General features: G+C 40.5%; 1 protein-coding gene across 1 annotated transcript in view; it reads left to right on the top strand.

The window, feature by feature from the left end:
- The window catches only part of LOC117536521 (zinc finger protein 883-like), a 40,924-nt gene that overhangs the window by 9,092 nt on the left and 7,657 nt on the right, over positions 1–24,175 (top strand). The window contains exon 6 of the mRNA XM_034201429.1: positions 13,156–13,856. Coding sequence (XP_034057320.1) covers positions 13,156–13,856 — 701 coding nt within the window. The remainder of the gene's footprint in view (positions 1–13,155; positions 13,857–24,175) is intronic.

Here is a 24,175-nt window from a genome sequence, read left to right as displayed (position 1 = left end):
TGATAGGACATACTGTACATTATATACAGTGGGGCAAAAAAGTATTTAGTCAGCCACCAATTGTGCAAGTTCTCCCACTTAAAAAGATGAGAGAGGCCAGTAATTTTCATCCTAGGTACACTTCAACTATGAGAGACAAAATGGGGGGGAAAGAATCCAGGAAATCACATTGTAGGATTTTAAAAAATGTATTTGCAAATTATGGTGGAAAATAAGTATTTGGTCAATAACAAAAGTTAATCTCAATACTTTGTTATATACCCTTTGTTGGCAATGACAGAGGTCAAACGTTTTCTGTAAGTCTTCACAAGGTTTTCACACACTGTTGCTGGTATTTTGGCCCATTCCTCCATGCAGATCTCCTCGAGAGCAGTGATGTTTTGGGGCTGTCGCTGGGCAACACGGACTTTCAACTCCCTCCAAAGATTTTCTATGGGTTTGAGATCTGGAGACTGGCTAGGCCACTCCAGGACCTTGAAATGCTTCTTACGAAGCCACTCCTTCGTTGCCCGGGCGGTGTGTTTGGGATCATTGTCATGCTGAAAGACCCAGCCACGTTTCATCTTCAATGCCCTTGCTGATGGAAGGAGGTTGTCACTCAAAATCTCACGATACATGGCCCCATTCATTCTTTCCTTTACACGGATCAGTCGTCCTGGTCCCTTTGCAGAAAAACAGCCCCAAAGCATGATGTTTCCACCCCCATGTTTCACAGTAGGTATGGTGTTCTTTGGATGCAACTCAGCATTCTTTCTCCTCCAAACACGTCTAGTTGAGTTTCTACCAAAAAGTTCTATTTTGGTTTCATTTCACCATATGACATTCTCCCAATCCTCTTCTGGATCATCTAAATGCTCTCTAGCAAACTTCAGACGGGCCTGGACATGTACTGGCTTAAGCAGGGGGACACGTCTGGCACTGCAGGATTTGAGTCCCTGGCGGCGTAGTGTGTTACTGATGGTAGCCTTTGTTACTTTGGTCCCAGCTCTCTGCAGGTCATTGACTAGGTCCCCCCGTGTGGTTCTGGGATTTTGCTCACCGTTCTTGTGATCATTTTGACCCCACAGGGTGAGATCTTGCGTGGAGCCCCAGATCGAGGGAGATTATCAGTGGTCTTGTATGTCTTCCATTTTCTAATAATTGCTCCCACAGTTGATTTCTTCACACCAAGCTGCTTACCTATTGCACATTCAGTCTTCCCAGCTTGGTGCAGGTCTACAATTTTGTTTCTGGTGTCCTTTGATAGCTCTTTGGTCTTGGCCATAGTGGAGTTTGGAGTGTCACTGTTTGAGGTTGTGGACAGGTGTCTTTTATACTGATAACGAGTTAAAACAGGTGCCATTAATACAGTTAACAAGTGGAGGACAGAGGAGGCTTTTAACCAGTTAAGCCCTGAGCCTGTTTTTCAGGTTTCAGGCTCGAAAATGCCACTAACACAACAAATGATATATCTTCACTTCTAAAAGGGGTAAATTAATAATTATTTTTCTCAAAGCAAGGTTACATCTGTGAGTTGGATGTAGAAGTGTCAGAATCAATATAGATGTTTTTATTTTAAAGTAAATTCAGATGGAACATAGTAAAAATATGTAAATTCTAATGTCCACCTAAAAAAAACCCTTTACTTATAGTGAAAACCACCCTTGCATGATGGGTTAGTAGACTAAAAGCTTTAGGAATCCAAACTATAACATATAAGTACCCTGTATCAAGATTGATGCAAAACAAGTGAAATTTGACCTTTTTAGAGAGATTTAGAAAAATAAAGTCTAAGAGGACTCACCTCTGGGTAATTTGGGAACCATCGGTTCCATTTGAACTTTTTCACTGTAAAAATCATTTTATTACTTTGAATTATCACTATAGGTATTCATTCCATCCAAATACAACTGTTGTTAAAAAAATAAAATAAAATAAAATAAAACATAGGCCTACTCTGTTATCCTCTGAATTAGCCCCGAGCGAAAAATGCTAACCTATTACAGCACCGAAAATCACTCCTCGCTCCCTTATTACTTATCCTAGCTGCACATCCAACACATTGTTTATGATCGCAAGGAGACACAGAATCTAACGGTGCCCACCTGAACAGCCCAACACTGAAAGATACAAACTCGCGACGTTATCAACAAAAACGTACATCAAAACAAATGGCGCTAGCGCTAATGCGCTAGGCTAACAATGACTTACCTTCCTCTTTGTCTGGTCTAAACTGGTCTTCAATGGCATTAAAACGATAAAAACGATGATGTAGTTAATCCATAGATTAATATCCAATGGGGCTGTGTCCCCTTTGAAATGTTCTGATAATCTATAAGCAATAAAACTGCAATTCCGTTATCTGCTGTCCGCTCTGTGCTCCGTGCGCTCTGGGTCCTGCTGCATTTCCTGCTTCGTTACGTTGTAAACAATAAATGAAGTCGGCTGCGTAATGTACTTAAGCTGGCTGCCATTCTTTATAATTTACGCAGGACCATATCTCTGGAACCCATTGGTCGATTCGTGTGATTTACACCTTTTTCTTAACCATCAGAACCAATAGAATCGATGGGCAGTTCCCAAATCTACGTAAACATTACCATAGCGGACGTAATAGAGAAGCAAACGAAGCATACCTGAAAGTGCAAGCCTGGACGGCAATACTTTATACCGAGTATATTGCCATAAATATGATGATTGATTATCAGTAAAAAATTATACGTGACACAAAGACATTGGATTAACCTTGAGATGCATTTTTATTCCGTTGAACACAACTTTTGATCACAAATCAAAAAAGGTAAGACGTAATTATTGTAATATTTTTGGAACCGGATGTTGTTTACTTTCTCTTTTCTGGCTGATAGCTCCAGGAATTCGAGGTCGGACAGTGATGACATTACATGTGTGGAATCTGTGGAGTCTCAGCTTTAAATCGTATATCTTGTTTGTGCAGTTAAGATAGTAATAAGGGCATTTCTACCGTGTGTTGTGTGTAAAAAAGCGTTAGCATTAGTTAGCATTTTTTCGCTCAATGCTAATTCAAAGGCTTGTTATTACTCTTGTGTTTTTTTTAGCTAACAATTGTTCTTATTGTCAGTTAGCGGAGTTTCTTACCTTTAAAAGGGTATGAAACATTAATAGTTTCATAAATGTTAAGAAGCCCTGAGACATGTGAGGAAAAAAAACTGTGGGAGGGGTCCACTGGGGGGAACTTCGGGCTTAACTGGTTAAAGAAGAAGTTATAGGTCTGTGAGAGCCAGAAATCTTGTTTGTTTGTAGGTGACCAAATACTTATTTTACCGAGGAATTTACCAATTAATTCATTAAAAATCCTACAATGTGATTTCCTGGATTCTTTCCCCCCATTCTGTCTCTCATAGTTGAAGTGTACCTAGGATGAAAATTACAGGCCTCTCATCTTTTTAAGTGAGAGAACTTGCACAATTGGTGGCTGACTAAATACTTTTTTGCCCCACTGTATGAGCCCTATCAATACAGGCTAATATGATGTTTTTTATTCTGATAACAGTATAGAAGCATCAGTATAAACAAGCTACATTGATAGGGATCCTTTTTTTAAATTTCCTGTCAAATTAATTAATATAGTTTTTAGTAAGAATATACTATTTTGATAAAGGTTAATAAGATTGAGTATTGTATTATTGCCAATAATTAAATCAATATGTTCCACTGTTTTCTAGATGAACAGCAGTCATTGTTATTATGGATATATAATAATAATAGTATGGACTGCCGTTAACAATGGTTATATGATTTTGGGGAGGCCAGGACTGTATGATGTTCTATATTATTTGTAGTTCTTTTGTCCAGTTTCAATTTTATCCATAACTCTGTGCTTTTTATAGTTTTTTTTCATTTGTTTCATTTGATTTTACAATATATAGAATATAGTCTAAACCACAGAAATGACTCTGGAAAAGCTGCAGATAGGTCTATAATAAAGGAATGCAACTGATTTAATGTGTAATCTTTTTATAGGCAACAATTTAAGCTGTGTTAGTTCCAGGTTTAATATGTGCAATAAGTTCATTTCAATACGTTTTGCAATAAACATTGAACCAGTCCGGCCCTCGACTAGTACCCATTTATTTTTATTTTGGCCCACATTTTGGCCCACTTTTTTTTTATAAGAATATAGTTCATACCCGTTTGTATCTAGATTCTGTGATTTGTATTCAAAATAATCACAATTCAAGTCTGATCCAGTGATTTTATTGTAAAAAAAAGAGGCATGATACAAAATAGATCAGGTTTAACTGCAGTAATATTAGTGCTCACCCATGTTGAAATAGTCCATCAATGCAGATCTAACATCAGCTCCTTCTTGGCTACCATTATCTGGTAAGGGGTGTAAAGCGGGTTGGTCATACACAAGTTCATGGCAATCGTCAGTGAAGTTGTCGCTATGTTCCTCACATACAGTGGGGCAAAAAAGTATTTAGTCAGCCACCAATTGTGCAAGTTCTCCCACATCAAAATATTTCATCCTCAAGTATTTGGTCAATAACAAAAGTTAATCTCAATACTTTGTTATATACTTTTTGTTGGCAATGACAGAGGTCAAACGTTTTCTGTACGTCTTCACAAGGTTTTCACACACTGTTGCTGGTATTTTTGGCCCATGCTAGGCCACTCCAGGACCTTGAAATGCTTCTTACGAAGCCACTCCTTCGTTGCCCGGGCGGTGTGTTTGGGATCATTGTAATGCTGAAAGACCCAGCCACGTTTCATCTTCAATGCCCTTGCTGATGGAAGGAGGTTGTCACTCAAAATCTCACGATACATGGCCCCATTCATTCTTTCCTTTACACGGATCAGTCGTCCTGGTCTCTTTGCAGAAAAACAGCCCCAAAGCATGATGTTTCCACCCCCATGTTTCACAGTAGGTATGGTGTTCTTTGGATGCAACTCAGCATTATTTCTCCTCCAAACATGTCTAGTTGAGTTTCTACCAAAAAAGTTCTATTTTGGTTTCATCTGACCATATGACATTCTCCCAATCCTCTTCTGGATCATCTAAATGCTCTCTAGCAAACTTCAGACGGGCCTGGACATGTACTGGCTTAAGCAGGAGGACATGTCTGGCACTGCAGGATTTGAGTCCCTGGCGGCGTAGTGTGTTACTGATGGTAGCCTTTGTTACTTTGGTCCCAGCTCTCTGCAGGTCATTGACTAGGTACCCCGTGTGGTTCTGGGATTTTTGCTCACCGTTCTTGTGATAATTTTGACCCCACGGGGTGAGATCTTGCGTGGAGCCCCAGATCGAGGGAGATTATCAGTGGTCTTGTATGTCTTCCATTTTCTAATAAGATAAGATAAGATGGACTTTTATTAATCCCTCGTGGGGAAATTGTTTCTCTGCATTTTACCCATCCTAGTGTTAGGAGCAGTGTGCTGCCATTTTGAACGGCACCTGGGGAGCAGTGTAGGGAACGGTGCCTTGCTCAGGGACACCTCGGTAGCACTTGGTCTTGCCGGGACTTGAACTGTTGACCTTCCAGTTGCCAAGCCAAGTCCCTATCGACTTCGCCACCACCGCCCTATAATTGCTCCCACAGTTGATTTCTTCACACCAAGCTGCTTACCTATTGCAGATTCAGTCTTCCCAGCCTGGTGCAGGTCTACAATTTTGTTTCTGGTGTCCTTTGACAGCTCTTTGGTCTTGGAGTTTGGAGTTTGACTGTTTCAGGTTGTGGACAGGTGTCTTTTATACTGATAACGAGTTCAAACAGGTGCCATTAATACAGTTAACAAGTGGAGGACAGAGGAGGCTCTTAAAGAAGAAGTTACAGGTCTGTGAGAGCCAGAAATCTTGTTTGTTTGTAGGTGACCAAATACTTATTTTACCGAGGAATTTACCAGTTAATTCATTACAAATCCTACAATGTGATCTCCTGGATTCTTTCCCCCCATTCTGTCTCTCATAGTTGAAGTGTACCTAGACTGACAGTGGTTCCTTTTTAGGAGGCACCTCCGTCTTCCTTTTAGCCTTCCAAACGCCATAACAACAACCGACCGTGCACTGCTCAGCCTGTAATTGTAAGTGTGCTGTTCATTGGTCAGTCTCCCAGTGTCCGAAAATTATTTCATTAGCCATCTTTGCATTGCAAAGGCTGGGATGCCAGAGATGGTCATTTTGTTTTGGCCTAGCAACACTCCATCACTGATAGCCAAACAAAGATTAGATTGTTTTAGCACTCTAGCATCATGTACACTACCTGGGTCGCAAACACACACTTCCCAGAACATCCCCCTGCCATCAACAACAGCCTGTAGAACAACAGAATGCCATCCTTTTCTGTTATAATAGTCCTTGAGATAATCTCGGGGTGCTAAAATAGGGATGTGGCTTCCATCTATTGCACCAACACACTGTGGTGCTCTCCAACGTCTGTTGAAAAAAGTGGACATTTCCACCAACTTCTCCACATCAGGAAATGTGATATGTAGTGGAAGCAGCACTTCCATGGTTGCCCTGCAGAAATCCTGAACACAGAGGCAAACGGTGCTTAGGCCTACCCTGAAAAGATGGCTGATGGTCCTGTATTCACCTCTGGTGGCCAGCTTCCAGAGGGCAATTGCAACCCGTTTTTTATTGGGTATACACAGACGGTAACTTCTCCCCATAATGCTGCTGACCTGTTTGCAGATGTAGTCAAAGGACTGCCTGGACACGCGGAAATTCTGCATGAATTGCAGAGGGGAGAAGTCTGGAACAATGGTGTTCCACCAGTCGGAAGATCTGGGCTGTGTCCAAATAACACGCGACCTCCGCCTTTCCGCCAGCTTCAAAATGATCGGTGGAAATAACATTGAGAATCAGTTTTAATGTTATACCATAGTAATTAATTTAGCAAACCTGGGTAGTTTGAGCTTTGCACATGCAGAGGCTAACAACAGCTAGCTCTAACATCGAATAGGACGTATATTTACCTTCTTTCTCCTACGGAATCTGAATCGTCGTTGATGATTAGGATTGTAAAGCAGTTTTGAATGTAGCATGTAACGACTGTAAAGTTGGTAGTAAAGTCGTCCCATTACTTCCATTTCGTTTCGACAAAGCAAAACCAAAACGAGTAGCGCTTCAACACAATCGACCATTGTTGTTGTCGGTATCAGCTGTGAGTGGTTTCTGCGCGGTTTGGCTTTATGAAGCAGGCACGCAAACAGTTACGTCATGACGCAAACGATGACGCAATGACGCAGCACCAGTCGGACTCTGGGCGGTGTGAAAAGAGCCGGAGCTAAACCGAAGAACCGGTTCTGAACCTGAAAAGCTCTAGCACGGAGCTTGAACCGGAGTTGCGTTGGTGTGAATGAGGTATAAGTGTAACTTCCGCCAGTCATGCCGACGTCATAAAATTAAGGCACTTTGTTGCGAAGGGGGGAGGCTGCCCTGCTCGAATGATTCCATGCATACATGTTTAACAATGGGGCTATCAATTTTGCATTGAAAAATGTATACATGTCAATTGGGATCCCGTCAGGTCCTGAGGCCTTACTACCTTACATGTTAAGAATGGCATTGGAAATATCTTCAAAGTTCAGTTGCCTATTCATTGTGAGTTTTGTTTCTACAGAAATATTGGGAACAGACAGCCCATCTAGGAAAGTGTTTTGACTTACCGAATTCAATGGATAATCAGATTGATAAAGCCTCTCATAGAACGAAACAAATATTAATTTCCAACGCATCTGTAGTTATTGCCCACTGTTCATTTCAACACAGATGAACGATCGAGTTTTGGGCTAGAGTGCAGTTGAAGTCACCTGCCATCATTACTTTGCCTGGGAGGGATGCAACCATTAAAAATGGATTCTCAAAATAAGCGGGACTGTTGTCATTTAGGCCATAGACATTCACCAAGGTGATAATTTCTTTTAACATAATGCCTTGTATCACCAAATATCTTCCAGCTGTATCAGATATAATAATGTTCACTCAGAACAGACTTGTGAAGCAACACCATAACCCCCCAAGAGTGAGAAGAAAAACATGATGCCAGTACCTGGCCTGGCCATCTCCTTCACATCTTTAACCTGTTAAGCCCCGAGCCTGTTTTTCAGGTCTCAGGCTCGAAAATGACATTCCCAGAACAAATGACTATATCTTCACTCCTAAAAGGGTTAAATTAATAATATTTTTTCTCAAAGCAAGGTTACACCTGTGAGTTGGATATAGAAGTGTCAGAATCAATATAGATGTTTTTATTTTAAAGTAAATTCAGATTGAAAAAAGTAAAAAAAAATGTAAATTATTGTGTCCGTCCAAAAAAAAAAAATTACTTATAGTGAAAACCACCCTTGAATGATGGGATGGTAGACTAAAAGCTTTAGTAATCAAAACTACAACATATAATAAGTGTTGTGGCGATCCAGCATAACACAACAGGAAATAATGAAACAGAGAGGAATCAATAAAACACAAACACAGAAATAGTTGAAATTAATCATTATTATTTAGTTGTGCACCACCAAACAACAATGGGGAAACATTACCTGCTCTCAAGCAATCATACAGCAATGCTTCCACGAATACAAGAAACACAGGGGCAGATATACATTTCTAAATGACACACGAACATGTTCCCTAAACATGTTTAACGCACACACATTGTCAGGTCTCCTAAACTTGGACATGTTCCAGATGTCGAAAGGTCATCATTTCATGACTTCTTTAGGAGTCTTGCAGGATATAAATTATCCAATTTATAAAAATAAAAAAAACTATATATACGTCTGCACATGAACGCACATACATTTCCTTCATTAACTAACACTTAACTATATTATATCTAAATGTAGTGTCTTTGCATTTCCTCTGAGCTTGGCGTCAGCTCACTTAACATAATAATTAGCAAAGAGAGACGATGCTATGGAAACTGTAACTTAATAACATACCTAGTTACTATGACTAGGTCGAAGATTGATATAACAATAAGTACCCTGTATCAAGATTGACGCAAAACAACTGAAATTTGACCTTTTTAGAGAGATTTAGCACACAAATAACCACTTCTGGGGTCATTTGGGTGGATTTGACCTATCTCTGGGCCCCTTGCTCGATTTTGCTGATTGACATCTCTTTCTAACCGTCAGAGCCAATGGAATCGAGGGGAATGCCCACATACTCCTCATTTGGTAATGTGTGTGTGTGTGTGAGACTGCCGCATAGTCAAAACCAGAAGCTGCGATAACTCTGGTGGCTATCATTAGCAGCTAACTTTTACTCTCTGATTTATACATAAAAATGGAATTATGGATTATAAATAATGCTGTCAAAATTATCGCGTTAACGGCAGTAATTAATGTTTTGAATTAATTGCATTCAAATATTTAACGCATTTAACGTATGTGCAGAATGGCCCGCCCCATACATCCCACCAGTGGCAGCGCCAGGGTATGGCTGGGGTAGGCTACATCCATACCAAGAAATGGCTTAGCCCCACCTTAGTCCCACTATGAAAAATGATGTTAAAGTAAGCAAAATGAAGTCCGCCAACTCGCACCGAGAATTGCACAGAGAGCAGTTAGTAAGATTGCTTTCAGTAGCCACTTGTCTGGAAATACCGAAGACCAGAAACGTTTTTGAAAACTTTTGTCACGTAGTGATTGTCTTCTTAATAGAACATCTTTGATAATGTCTTCTGGCCAATCAGAATCAAGATAACGGCATGGTGTTGTTGCAGGAAGTCCCGATGGAGAATACTTTTGCTGTAGTACAGGGGTGCACATAACTGGTACGCATGCGCGACAACAATCTGAAATGCTTACCGTCACTTGTGTCACAAAGCGCATTTGTGTACCGACGTACTTGTGAAGCCTTTCCAGAAGACAGTTAGATCACCGGACGACAGAGCTGGTCGCCATGTGCACAGACAGGGCTGCTGTTAACGTCGGTCTGTACAACGGAATTGTGCCAAAACTACGCTCCCCCCCCCCCCCCCCCGTGTTGATAGAAACACGTAATGAAATAAGACCCCAGGGTTTGATGATTGATAAGTGTGTGGGCTGTCTTCCATTTTGACACACAGAACAATGTTATAATAAACATACATACATGCATACTGTATGTTAAATGGATATATCCGCCTTCTTTCATTTATCTTTCCATTGCCACAACAATATACATAAATAAATGGCATATTTTGGACATAGTTCGAATGGTGATTAATCATGATTAATTAATTTGTAATCGTTTGACAGCCCTAATTATAAATTTTAAAAAAATTCCACAAACATTATCAACCTATGGATTAAACGATTCAGCCGCGTTTTTTCTCGTTTTAATGCCATTGAACAAGTCTTTTGATCAGATTGACAGCTACGGTGAGACGATCTCCCGTAAAAGCTACGTAAAGGTACGTGTTGTGATGTCTGTGTTTGCTCCCCCTGTCACGAGTTCGGATCACTCAGTGATGATATATATATATATATATATATAAATAATCTGTGGAACCTCAACTTTAATCGGATATCTTGTATGTGCAGCTACGATAAGTAATAAGGATATATTTTATCTTGAGTTCTGTGCCAAAGTGCGTTAGCATTTTTCGCTCAGGGGTCATTTCGATGCTTCATATGAGACTTGTGTTTTGTTTTGGTAAAAATGGTTTGTATCGTGAGTTAGCTGAGATTATTCCCGTTAATCTGGTACAACACATTAATAGGTTCTTAAATATTAAGATCCCCTGAGACACAGTGTCGTGAAAAAAGAAAAAAAAGCACCTGCCGAGAGGGACCTTGGGGCTTAACAGGTTAATAAGTCATCCCTAAGCAGATGGGTGTGTGGTTAAAATGTAGCAGCCTGCCGTCACTCTTTAGCTGTTCTAATGAAGGTAAACACAGTGCAGTAAAAGGCACAGCTCTTTGCAGATGGTGCTGCTCTTCTCAGATTCTGCTGAGTTACACGTCACTGCCTCCTGGTGCAACAGAGATTTCATGAAGTGAAGGAGGTTTTCCTTCTATAAAACAGCTTCGGGCATTAGATACTGTGAGAGTCACGGACATGAATTCATAGATCAAGAAAGACTGGTTCACAGACTCTCGTGTTTTGCCGATCCAGTGCTTAACCTGTTGAACCCCATCCGCCCGCTGGCGGGGGGGAAAACGCATCATCTGCAGGAAACAGCTGAGGGCTTCTTAATATTTAATAAACTGTGAATGTTTCATATCCATGTAACAGGAAGAAACTCAGCTAACTGATGATATGAACCATTTTTAGCAAAAAAAAACACAAGACTAACGCTGAGCCTCTGAATTAGCCCTGAGCGAAAAAATGCTAACGCCATTAGCACAGAACTCACGGTATAACACCCTTATTACTTATCGTAAATGCAAATCCAACATACCGATTAGCATTGTTGGAGCTATATATATATCTCTTTATATTATTTAATAGTTTAACATTTATTTTCTTGCTGTTTATAGTGTTTATTATTATCATTTATTTATATCTATTCTTAGTTAGTGTCATAAGTTAAAGTAGTTTATATTCTTTTATTTTGAAGGCATGTTTTGGGAACTGGGTGATTAGAGCACCTGTTGTAATTGTATATCTTGGAGACAGGTGGGTGGTGGGAGCCAGAACACTAGTAGTCAAATGGTTTTTTACCAGGGTGTTTCAAGCCACACAAAGGAAAGCCATAGGAATGGCTTAAGGAAAAGAGGTATAAGAAACCTGTTCATTGTACTCTATTATTGGAATAAAATGCACAAATGTAGGTTCTTGTCTGGACTTGGATGATCATTGCCCTGCGTAAGATCCGCTAACTAGTGCCTCAGCGGCGGTTTTAATTCTATAGGATTTTGACCGCTACAAGCATTGTGAGATTAAACAGATTCGATGGGTATCTGTATCATCACTCCATGATCAGAACTCGCGAAATGCGAAACAAAAACAGACATCACAACACGTGGCATTAGGTAGCCAAAACGGCAATATGTCTTACCTTTGTTGTTGTGTGATCAAAAGTTGTCTTCAATGGCATTAAAACGATAAAAACGCTGCTGAAGGTTAATCTATAGGTTAATCCAATGTGTCTGTGTCACTTTCAAATGATTTCTGATAATCAATCAGCAATAAACCTAGTTTTAAGTTGTCAGAATCCAGAGCGTAAGATAGCTTTCGCTTTGGGCAAACTGCGTGCGCATAGCCCCCACTTCTCAATGGTAACGTTGGTGTGTATGCGTAAATTCCCCTTTGATTCTATTGATTCTAACAGTTCAAAAGAGATGTCAATCATCAAAATCGACCAATGGGTTCCAGAGAAACGGCAAAAACGCCCATTTCCACCCAAATAACCCCAGAGGTGGAGTTTTTTTTCTAAACCTCTCTAAAAAGGTCAAATGTCACTTGTTTTGCATCAATCTTGATACAGGGTACTTATTATATGTTGTACTTTGGATTCCTAAAGCTTTCAGTCTACTAACTCATCATCCAAGGGTGGTTTTCACTATAAGTAAACAATTATTTTTGGACGGACACTAGAATTCACATTGTTTTACTATTTTCAATCTGAATTTTCTTTAAAATAAAAAATATCTATGTTGATTCTGAATATTCTACATCCAACTCACAGGTTTATCATTACTTTGAGAAAAAAGATTATTAATTTTCCCTTTTTTTGAAGTGTTGGTCACTTGTTCTGGAAATTTCATTTTCGAGCCTGAGACCTGAAAAACAGGCTTGGGGCTTAACAGGTTAAACAAAATAGCTCTACATCCCTGGTCGAAAAGTCCGAATTCAAAATGTATCTCAAATAATGTCATTGCCCTTTAGGGGCTTCGTACAATACAAAAACAAATATTTTATTTTAAAAAGTAAAGTCCTTTCGAGTCATCTGTCTCAAGCCTAAGTCAAGTCTCAAGTCATGAATACCAAGTCAAAGTCAATTTGAGTCTTTTATCAATGTTAGTCAAGCTAGTCTCGGGTAAAAAAATATGCGACTCGAGTCCCCCACCTCTGGTATATATTATGTAGAATGTTGCCGTATTACTGTATCAAATAGAATACAAATATAATAAACACAGTTAGTACAAGTAGTATTTTGTTAATTGTATATGTATTAAGTGAGTTTTTATTGTGGCAACTCTATACGTATTTATGCTTTTTAGATTTACTTTGTTTCTTTCTCTGTCCGTCTGTTTTAGAAACCGAAAGGAAGAGAGAAACGTCACAGCTGTCAGCAATGTGATGAATCCTTTACAACATCTAGAACTTTAAAGAGCCACCTGCGTATTCATAAAGGAGAAAGAACGTACAGCTGTGAAGAGTGTGGGAAAACTTTCACTAGATCGGCTGGTGTCAAAACACATCAACGTATTCACACAGGAGATAAACCGTACAGCTGTGAAGAGTGTGGGAAAACGTTCACTCAATCAGGTCCTCTTAAAACACATCAACGTATTCACACTGGAGAGAAACCGTACAGCTGTGAAGAGTGTGGGCTAGCGTTCACTACATCAGGTGCTCTCAAAACACATCAACGTATTCACACAGGAGAGAAACCGTACAGCTGTGGAAAATGTGGGAAAACGTTCACTCAATCAGGTGCTCTCAAAACACATCAGCGTATTCACACTGGAGAGAAACCGTACAGCTGTGAAGAGTGTGGGCAAACATTCACTCAATCATGTGCTCTCAAAACACATCAACTTGTTCACACTGGAGAAAAATCATACAGCTGTGAAGAGTGTAGGCAAACGTTCATGACATCAGGTAATCTCCAAACACATCAACGTATTCATACTGGAGAGAAACCTTACAGCTGTGAAGAGTGTGGGCAATCGTTCACGACATCAGGTGCTCTCAAAACACATCATCTTGTTCACACTGGAGAGACACCGTACTGGTGTGAAGAGATCCTTTTTTCTCCCTAACCCATCATGTATTTTCCTAAATCTGAGGAACAGTTTTTTATGTTTTAACCAGCGTTCACACTGTGCCTAAACAAGGCCACAGAGATGTTGTTTCTCCCGATGTAATTCAAATCATTGTTCTACTATGCTATATTTCAACTAGGGCTGTCAAGTTAACGCAATAATAACGCGTTGACGCAAAAAAAATTAACCCCACTAATTATTTTAACGCGATTAACGCATGTGTATTTTTTGTCCTCGGCCGCCCCGTAGTTTCAGAGCTCATCAAGTTTAAAATACCATCTACAAGCTGATGCTGATCCTGCCGTCCGCTTGCGGCAGACCACACTTCCACGCTCACCGGCAGGCACCGACTGGCCATCGGGAGGACCGGGAGGGTATGTGTACCGGGAGTGTATGTGTATGTGTGGCGCGAGCGAGAGAGAGAGAGAGAGAGAGAGAGAGAACGGGCACACCTTACGTGTATTGTTGTTAGCATCTTGTGCTAGCTTGCTGCGCTAACTGATATAAGGAGCTTTAAATGAAAACAGAGGAGCGACATTTTGCCGACAACTGCGCCGAGCACTTGACTTTATGCAGGTAGCCAGACAGTGGGACATTGTACGGAAAGTCAGCACGGATAGTGCGCGCAACATGATTGCAGCATCCAGGCAGCTCCCGTTCGAGCCTATGCCTTGACTTGCACATTGCTCCAACGATCCATCACAGTGTCTCTCTCCACACACACACACACACACACACACACACACACACACACACACACACACACACACACACACACACACACACACACACACACACACACACACACACACACACACACACACACACACACACACACACACACACTGTATTGTATGAGAGGTTCCAGGTTGAATTGAGGTGGATATTTTTAATGTTCAGAGGTTGTTATATTTAATATTCATGAGAATATTTGTCATTGTTCAAATGATAATAAACAAACATTTGCACAAAGCATATTTGTCCACTATCAATATGTTGATAAGAGCATTATTAAAAAATATCCCTCTAAGGAACAGATACAAATTGTGCGATTAATTTGCGATTAATCGCGATTAACTATGGACAATTATGCGATTAATCGCGATTAAATATTTTACTTTTTACCCCAATGTGTTTGTCCTGGTTTGATCAAGTGAAGGACTCCAGCACATAATGAGGTATTACACAACAAAAAGTGTGTTTCTCCAACAGTTTAAGTCTCTGAACACCTATAAAAGAAGTTCAATCAGAATCATAAAATTGTTCTTTCAATTGTTTGTGGTGGAATAACTGTATGGAAACTATTTTGATCAACAATGTATAATTTAAGGTATCTTTTAAGCAAAAATGGTAAATATTTAGCATTAGCAACACAATTTTTCACGCTAATTAACATTTATATCTGGCTGTTGAGGGCTCTGAAGTGAAGTGTATTTATTACGGCAAATCCATCAATCCAAGTGAATCAAAGTTTATTTATTCAGCCCAATATCACGAATTATACTTTACAGTTTATACAGAGAATGAATATGCCAGAAATTCACGGTGCTCGTTAAAGAATATTCCTTAAAGAGAAAGAGTTAATAGCCCTTTCTCAATTGTCAAATTTCCGCTTGACTCCACGGTCCTCCGGTAGTGACCCAGAAATCGATTTCAGCACGCCATGTTGAAGGAAAACTCATTTCGACCGGACTTATCTTAACCAATGACAACTCTGCAAACTGTCTCTCCCCTGGATATTCGGCTACTTTTTTTATTTTATTAACTGCTTTAATCATGACGCAATGTTTCCAGTGAGAACAGCTGCTGAACAGTTTGTTTAATATATATCACTCAATAATATATATAACAGGTCTAAATAACACTTTATTTGCAGGCTATGATAGATATCTACAAACAAAGAGTCAATATTTTTCTAAAACCAGAATTAGGTGTGTGAGTCTGATATCAGTAGTGTAGATGTGTGAGCATGTAATTGCTTTAAAGTAATTATTAATGAAAACCTGGCAGAAAGTGCTGTTTTAGCCTCTTAAATGTAAAGATTTCCTGCTATCCAATGCTTCCATCATATTATACTGAGTATTTGTGGGTTTGGACTCGAGAAACTGAGATGAACCCTTTTTAAAAATATTTTTCCACCAATTATCCATTAATCAATTTTCCCAGAAAAGATGCAGATGAATCATTAATGAAAATAATTGTGAGTTGAAGTCCTATTTGTGAGGAGACTCAAACTGGTTAAGGATCATCTCATGTATTACAAATTGATTTTCTGGCAAGAAATGAGTTTGTGGAAAGCTTAGAGGCAACATAATCAAGCTAAAAGCCAATACTGACATATCAGCAGCAGTAATTGAGCAAAAATAGCTTTTTTTAACATCTACATCCTCTTGTGTGTTGTTTGATCATGTAGAGCTACAGGTGGTCATGTAGAGCTGCAGGCGATACTCTAGAGCTGCAGGTGATACTATAGAGCTGCATCATGTAGGGCTACATCATGTAGGGCTACAGGTGATCATGGAGAGCTGCATCATGTAGAGCTGCAGGTGATCATGAGCTGTGTGTCAGCAGCAGCTGATCCTGATCTCTGATATTGCGCCATGGGGAAATTATTTTTACCGGACATTTTTACCGGAGGGATATAGATGTGCCGGTCTTAGTCCGTCAATTACCGGATAACGGAAACTCTGCCCTATGTTAAAAAACAAATGTCCCATTGAGAGATAATAAGGTAAAGATGACCTGCAAATATTGTAAATATACTCACACCATACAGGAGGATAATGGTTGGACATGTAAACTGCCATCAGGTCTGTGGGCCTCTGTCCTTATTTCCCTGTTTTGTCTCGGCCACAGTCAGACAGACCGGATCTTTTCACATTAGCCAGTTGTCATTTCTGCAACTATTGTTGACAGTTTAAGAACAATGTATTAAAAAGGAAGAAGAGAGCCCACCACAAAACAGTTTTAATATGTATATATATATGTTTTGTATTTAATTGTATTCTATTTATTTATTTATTTGTTCACTTCCGGTGACGTCACCACTTCATATATTTTCATGATATATACAGTACCAGTCAAAAGTTTGGACAGTCCTCATTCGATGGTTTTTGTTCATTTTAATAGTTTTTTACTTTGTAGAATAATACTGAATACATCAAAACTATGAAAGAACACATATGGAATTATCTAGTTAACAAAAAAGTGTTAAAAAATTCAGAGTATGATTTTTATTTTAGAGTCTTCAAAGTAGCCCCCTTTTGCCTTTATGACAGCTTTGCACACTCTTGGCTTCTCTCAGTCAGCTTCATGAGGTCGTCGATCCGGAAAATGTCAAGAACTTTGAATGTATCCTTAAGTGCAGTTGCTGTTGTCACTGTTGGTGATTTATTCAGAATTCAAGGCTCACTTAACCTGCATGGCTACCAAAGCATTCTGCAGCAGCCAGCAAAATATTAATCAAATTCTGGATTTTTTTTTACATTTTTTTGTTTACTCGATAATTACATACGTGTTCTTTTATAGTTTTGATGTCTTCAGTATAAATCTACAATGTAGAAACAATTAAAATAAATAACAAACTAATGAGAAGGTTTGTCTAAACTTTTGACTGGTAGTGTAAATAGAATGTATCTTACTGTGTTAATGTTTGCACCACTTGAGCCAATTAAACCTACTTCATCCATCACTGGATTCTGATTTTAAAACTATCACACAGATATTTTAGTGTGTCAATACCTGAAAATAAACCAGCAGAGGGCGATAAACCTCTCTTTTCCCAGCAACATCAACCAGCTCTGACTGAGAGATTCAAGGCAATCCTTACTGCCTTACTAATTGTAGGCCTACTTGATTAAAAGTAGAATTACTCAGGTATTTTACTTGAGTAAAAGTAGAAGTACTCAGATCTTATACTTGAATAAAAGTAGAAGTACTCATGTCATGTACTTGAGTAAAAGTAGAAAACTATCTACTCTTTGTTTATAGATCTACTAAAGCCTACAAATAAAGAGTGTAATTCAGGCCTGTTATATATATATAATTGAGTGATATATATATTATATACTTTACATTACATTGCATTTAGCTGACGCTTTTATCCAAAGCGACTTACAATAAGTACATTCGACCAGGAAGACACAACCTTGAAGAAAACAGAATCAAATAAGTATATCAGGTTTCATAGAGCCAAACATCTCAAGTGCTACTCCACTGGCTTTAGGTAAGCCAGTCCTTTATTAGTATAAAAGTGCTTCGTTAATAGTTCTAACGCTCGAAGTGGAGTCGAAAGAGATGAGTTTTCAGTTTGCGCCGGAAGATGTGCAAGCTATCTGCCGTCCTGATGTCAATGGGGAGCTCATTCCACCATCTTGGAGCCAGGACAGCAAACCCACGTGTTTTCGCCGATGGGAACTTGGGTCCCCCTCGCAGCGAGGGCGCAACGAGTCGTTTGGCTGATGCAGAGCGTAGTGCACGCGCTGGGGTGTACGGTTTAACCATGTCCTGGATGTAGGAAGGGCCAGATCCATTCGCAGCATGGTAAGCAAGTACCAGTGTCTTGAAGTGGATTCTAGCAGTTACCGGAAGCCAGTGAAGGGAGCGGAGGAGCGGAGTGGTGTGGGAGAATTTAGGAAGGTTGAAGACCAGACGAGCCGCTGCATTCTGGATGAGCTGCAGAGGTCGGATGGCACATGCAGGTAGACCAGCCAGGAGGGAGTTGCAGTAGTCTAGGCGTGAGATGACGAGAGCCTGGACCAGAACCTGAGTCGCTTTCTGAGTCAGCTGGGGACGTATCTTCCTGATGTTGTAAAGCGTGTATCTGCAGCAGCGGGTTGTAGCAGCGATGTTTGCAGTGAAGGACAGGTTGTTATCTAGGGTCACACCCAGATTCCTTGCAGTCTGAGTCGGGGAAACAACTGAGGTGCCGATGTTGATTGTTAGGTCAAGAGTGGGACAATATACTTTCTGCACGGACCTCTGCAGCTGTTCTCACTGTAAACATTGCATCACGATTAAAGCAGTTAATACAATAAAAAAAGAAGCCTAATATCCAGGGGAGAGACAGTTTGCAGAGCTGTAATTGGTTGAGATCAGTCCAGCCGTGCGTCACGACTCTTTTAAACATCACTGTTGCCGGAAATGCATCCGCGGAGGATACATCAGTTCCTCTCGCTCTCTCTTTCTTTCTTTCTCTCTCTCTATCTCTTTCTTTCACTCTCTCTCTCTTTCTCTCTCTCTCTTTCTCTCTCTCTCGCTCTCTTTCTTTCTTTAGCTCTCTCTCACCCTCTCTCTTTCTTTCTCTCTCTCGCTCTCTCTTTCTTTCTCTCTTTCTCTCTTTCTCTCTCTCTTTCTTTCTCTCTCTCTCTCTCTCTCTCTCTCTCTCTCTCTCTCTCACTCTCTCTCTCTGAGTGTGTGAGGAACGGTTTTTTTCACACGATGTCCTACTAATATATTTAGTGTTGAATGTTGTAAGTTGTGTGTAGTGTGTACTAGGGGTTTCACAACTACCAATATTTACTAGTCGACGCGTTTTTCAAAATAGTAGTCGACTAGTCGTTACGTCATAATAAAGACACACAAAGAGAGGTGTACAACTGTATTTTATATTGGAACTCATACAGTTACATTAAACACTGCATTTTAATTTGTGTTACATGGCTGAGTAAATAACAAACAGTAACTGGACTTAGTAAATGACAAACAGTAACTGGACTTAGTAAATGACAAACAGTAACTGGACTCACCAAAATCGACAGCAAAAAACTCTGTTTACTGAAATGCCACGTAAATCCAGTGCGCAACAGCGCATTGCGCAACACTTTACTCGCTGTCCTCCACGATAACGTCCACCTTTCCAGGTTTTTGGTTTGCGTTGAGGAACACCAACGCATCGACATGTGAGGGAAGGAGGCTTGACCGCTTTCGGGTGACAGCCTTGCCTGCTAGGGAAAAAACCCTCTCACTCGGGGGTGCCTGTGGCTGGAATAGCCAGGTAGCTCCTCGAAAGCTTGGCTAAACGGGGGACGTGGTGCACGTTTTCTGCCCACCACTCCAGTGGGTTATCCATTGTGGGGATATGCGGTGTCCGCTGGCAGTAATCCCGTAGCTCATCATCCGCATCACTGTAGACCTGTTTTTTCTTGCTGCTCGTCTGCCTCTGTCCTGTGCTGACGCAGGTCCGTTGCTCACTGGTGCTAGCATTACTGCTAGTGCTAGCTGTCGGCAGCGGGTGTCTCATCTTCAGATGGTTGCGCATAGCAGATGTATTTTTGTTGTACTTCAGAACAGCTGTACATAACTGACACTTCACTGTGGAGTTGGTTACATCTTTGTTGAAGTACTCACATACATAAGAATGTCGGACGTGTTTTGGAGCATTTTGCAGCACCTCGTTTACCTCCATTTTTTTCACGACTAGTCGACTAGGGCCTACAGCGCCGACTAGTGGTAAAGGTAGTCGACTAGTCGATTAGTTGGTGAAACCCCTAGTGTGTACATGTGTTAAGTGTTTGATTGTTGGTGTTTTCTCGCGTTTTGGTCTTGACACAAACACACACACACACACACACACACACACACACACACACACACACACTCACACAATAATATGTTCAAATTATTGTACAATATAATGTAATATTTGAAAGGCTTACATTATTACATTTTCATTGCACTAGATCAGGGGTGGGGAACCTTTTTCCTCTCAAGGGCCATTTCAATATGTTCAACATCCTCCGAGGGCCGTACAAATTATTGATCTCTGCATAAAAATATTAAAATCACAGCCCATTAATTTCACCTTTCTTTCATGCTGTGCAAAGAAAAAGCAACCTCTTAATCCAGATATCTTACCATGACTCGCGCATGCATGCACGTGCACGGTTGTGGCATGACCACCAAAACAGAAAGTTATGGACAGTTATGTGTGCAAATGTATTTAGTATCCTATCCATGTGGTCATGATTTAAGTGGGGGTGGACCTAACCGGGAAGATTTTTTTTTTTTTAATGTTGAAGTTAAAAGCATCAATCTTGTGCACTTTGAGAGCAACATTAAGAGCTCTATGGATACATCTCTCAACACCCATATGAAACAGAACTGTAAGCAGATTTATTTTTCTTTATGGATATTTTACAAATCACTCTCCTTTCAAACTGTATTCTTGTTTATTAATAACAACTTACTTTATTCTCTTATTTTTTTATAACTATAATGATCATATAAAGATGTGCCTTTACCTCACTGGTTGTAGAAAAAGCTTCTTATATTCGTTAGCATAGCTAGCTAACCAGATGCTAATAACAAAGTTATTGACTGTATGATCAGTATGACAGATGAACATATCGCTACTGGGCTTTCAACTAAAGACACAGCCACGCAAAAACTGTGGCATGTGTATGGCTCCTTATGGGTACTGCCATTGGTGAAGTGTTGGAGCGACGTTGTGGTGCTCTCCGTCAGAACTGCACCCCTGTCAGACGAGACATATACCACGTGATGACACGTTAGGCTCGTGTTGTGTTCAAGGAACCTGACCTTGGCCAGGAACAACAGGCACTCGCTTGTTTAATTATTTTGCTGTCTAGATTTATTTTTTGCGTGTTTTTATAAATTACCTTGAGGGCCGTATCAAATTGCCTCGCGGGCCGTGTACGGCCCGGGGGCCGGAGGTTCCCCACCCCTGCACTAGATCATAATGTATAACTCCACTTACATAAGCCAAAAGGAAAAGAGCCTCTTCTTTTTCCTTGAAATGTGCCATCATGACCAGAATTGCAGAGAGATCTTGGTTGGAGGATTCCTCCTCGATTTGAGCGAGGACATTCTGAATCTCTCTCCTCCATTTGGTCCGCTGACTGTTGAAGCTGTTTAGCCATATAATACTGCAACTCAATCGCAAAATAAAATAAGAACGTTTAGGGGGGAAAAAAAGGTAATAATAACGTTTATAAATCTAAATAATCCGTTAAAGGTCACAGCGGTTCTCTCCTCTTGCTCCTGATATTTACACCCCAAAATGTTGTACAGTAACAACAAAAGTGACTGTAACATTACACAAAATGTACAGTCAAATTACAGTATTGCTGTAATATTACAGTATCATTTTTAAATTGCTGTATACATTTCCCACCTAAGGATAATAGTCCCACAATGCAGCAGCACTATGTGCTGCAATACTGTAATTGTATTGTACAGTAGCCTACCATTACAGTATACAGTATGGACCTGTCTGCTGCATTCGACACGGTGAACCATCAGATCCTCCTTCACACTCTCCAAGAACTTGGAGTTTCAGGCTCTGCACTTTCCCTCCTCACCTCCTACTCAAAGACCGCACCTACAGGGTGACTTGGAGAGGTTCAATTATCTACAGGGGTCCCTCGGGTCTCTGTAGATACATTTTTTTCCCGGGAAAAGATTGTCCCACTCTTGACCTAACAATCAATATCGGCTCCTCTGTTGTTTCCCTGACTCAGACTGCAAGGAATCTGGGTGTGACCCTAGATAACAACCTGTCCTTCACTGCAAACGCTGCAACAACCCGCTGCTGCAGATACACTCTTTACAACATCAGGAGGATACGTCCCCTCCTGACCCAGAAAGTGACGCAGCTTCAGGTCCAGGCTCTCGTCATCTCACGCCTAGACTACTGCAACTCCCTCCTGGCCAACCTGGTCTCACCAGAATGCGTGACTCCACCACGACTCCTTAACACCGCAGTGTGTGGTGGAGTCACGAACTCTGCCACATTTACGTGTCTGCACTACGCAAACAACCGCAATGTAAAGTGAATGAGGCTCCTTTGTCGTGGTGCACACACGCATTTCTACAAGGTCCAGCAGTGAGCTTTTATTCTATAAAACGTTTTTATTACTTTATAGCTTGTAGTAACTCACGGGAGGCTTCTTTTATTTTATTTGTAATCATAATAATTTTTATTTTTCGTCAGAATGTATTATGGTGCATTAGTTACGAATGTTTGTTCTCAAAAAACAGTGCATTGTGTGTAATACAACTCTGATTTTTATTAAATGAGTTAGTTTTTAAGGAAGGCCAGAGCTTCAGCTGTGTCAAATAGATTGTTCCCTTTAGTTAACGTTTTTTAAAAGATAATTATATTCCTATTTCATCATGTCCCCTTCATTGTATTACGGACGCAAAGCGTCCATTCCCATTGGATAACGGAGGATTTTACACCCGGAAGTAAGTATTCTCCTTACTGTCGATAGATTTTACAGTGATATCTGCACTACTCATCAACTCAAAAACACCAGATCTTTGCATTGGAAAGGCTGGGTCACCAATCAGGTAATGTCCCACATCACAGCCAGAGATGATCATTTTGTTTTGGCCTAGCAACACTCCATCACTGATAGCCACCCAAAGATTGGATTGTTTTAGCACTCTAGCATCATGTACACTACCTGGGTCGCCAACACACACATCCCAGAACATCCCCCTGCCATCAACAACAGCCTGTAGAACAAAAGAATGCCATCCTTTTCTGTTATAATAGTCCTTGGGATAATCTCGGGGTGCTAAAATAGGGATGTGGCTTCCATCTATTGCTCTCCAACGTCTGTTAAAAAAAGTGGCCATTTCCACCAACTTCTCCACATCAGGAAATGTGATATGTAGTGGAAGCAGCACTTCCATGGTTGCCCTGCAGAAATCCTGAACACAGAGGCAAACGGTGCTTAGGCCTACCCCGAAAAGATGGCTGATGGTCCTGTATTCACCTCCGGTGGCCAGCTTCCAGAGGGCAATTGCAACCCGTTTTTTATTGGGTATACACAGGCGGTAACTTCTCCCCATAACGCTGCTGACCTGTTTGCAGATTAGTCAAAGGACTGCCTGGACACGCGGAAATTCTGCATGAATTGCAGAGGGGAGAAGTCTGGAACAATGGTGTTCCACCAGTCGGAAGATCTGGGCTGTGTCCAAATAACACGCGACCTCCGCCTTTCCGCCAGCTTGAACATGATCTGTGGAAATAACATTGAGAATCAGTTTTAATGTTATACCATAGTAATTAATTTAGCAAAGCTGGGTAGTTTGAGCTTGGCACATGCAGAGGCTAACAACAGCTAGCTCTAACATCGAATAGGACGTATATTTACCTTCTTTCTCCTACGGAATCTGAATCGTCGTTGATGATTAGGATTGTAAAGCAGTTTTGAATGTAGCATGTAACGACTGTAAAGTTGTTAGTAAAGTCGTCCCATTACTTCCATTTCGTTTCGACAAAGCAAAACCAAAACGAGTAGCGCTTCAACACAATCGG

This window comes from Gymnodraco acuticeps, unplaced genomic scaffold (genome assembly GCF_902827175.1).
Source record: "Gymnodraco acuticeps unplaced genomic scaffold, fGymAcu1.1, whole genome shotgun sequence".
In the NCBI taxonomy this organism is placed as follows: Eukaryota; Metazoa; Chordata; class Actinopteri; order Perciformes; family Bathydraconidae; genus Gymnodraco; species Gymnodraco acuticeps.
The sequence above is the reverse complement of the archived record's forward strand: the minus strand, read 5'-3'. Positions and strand labels throughout refer to the sequence as shown.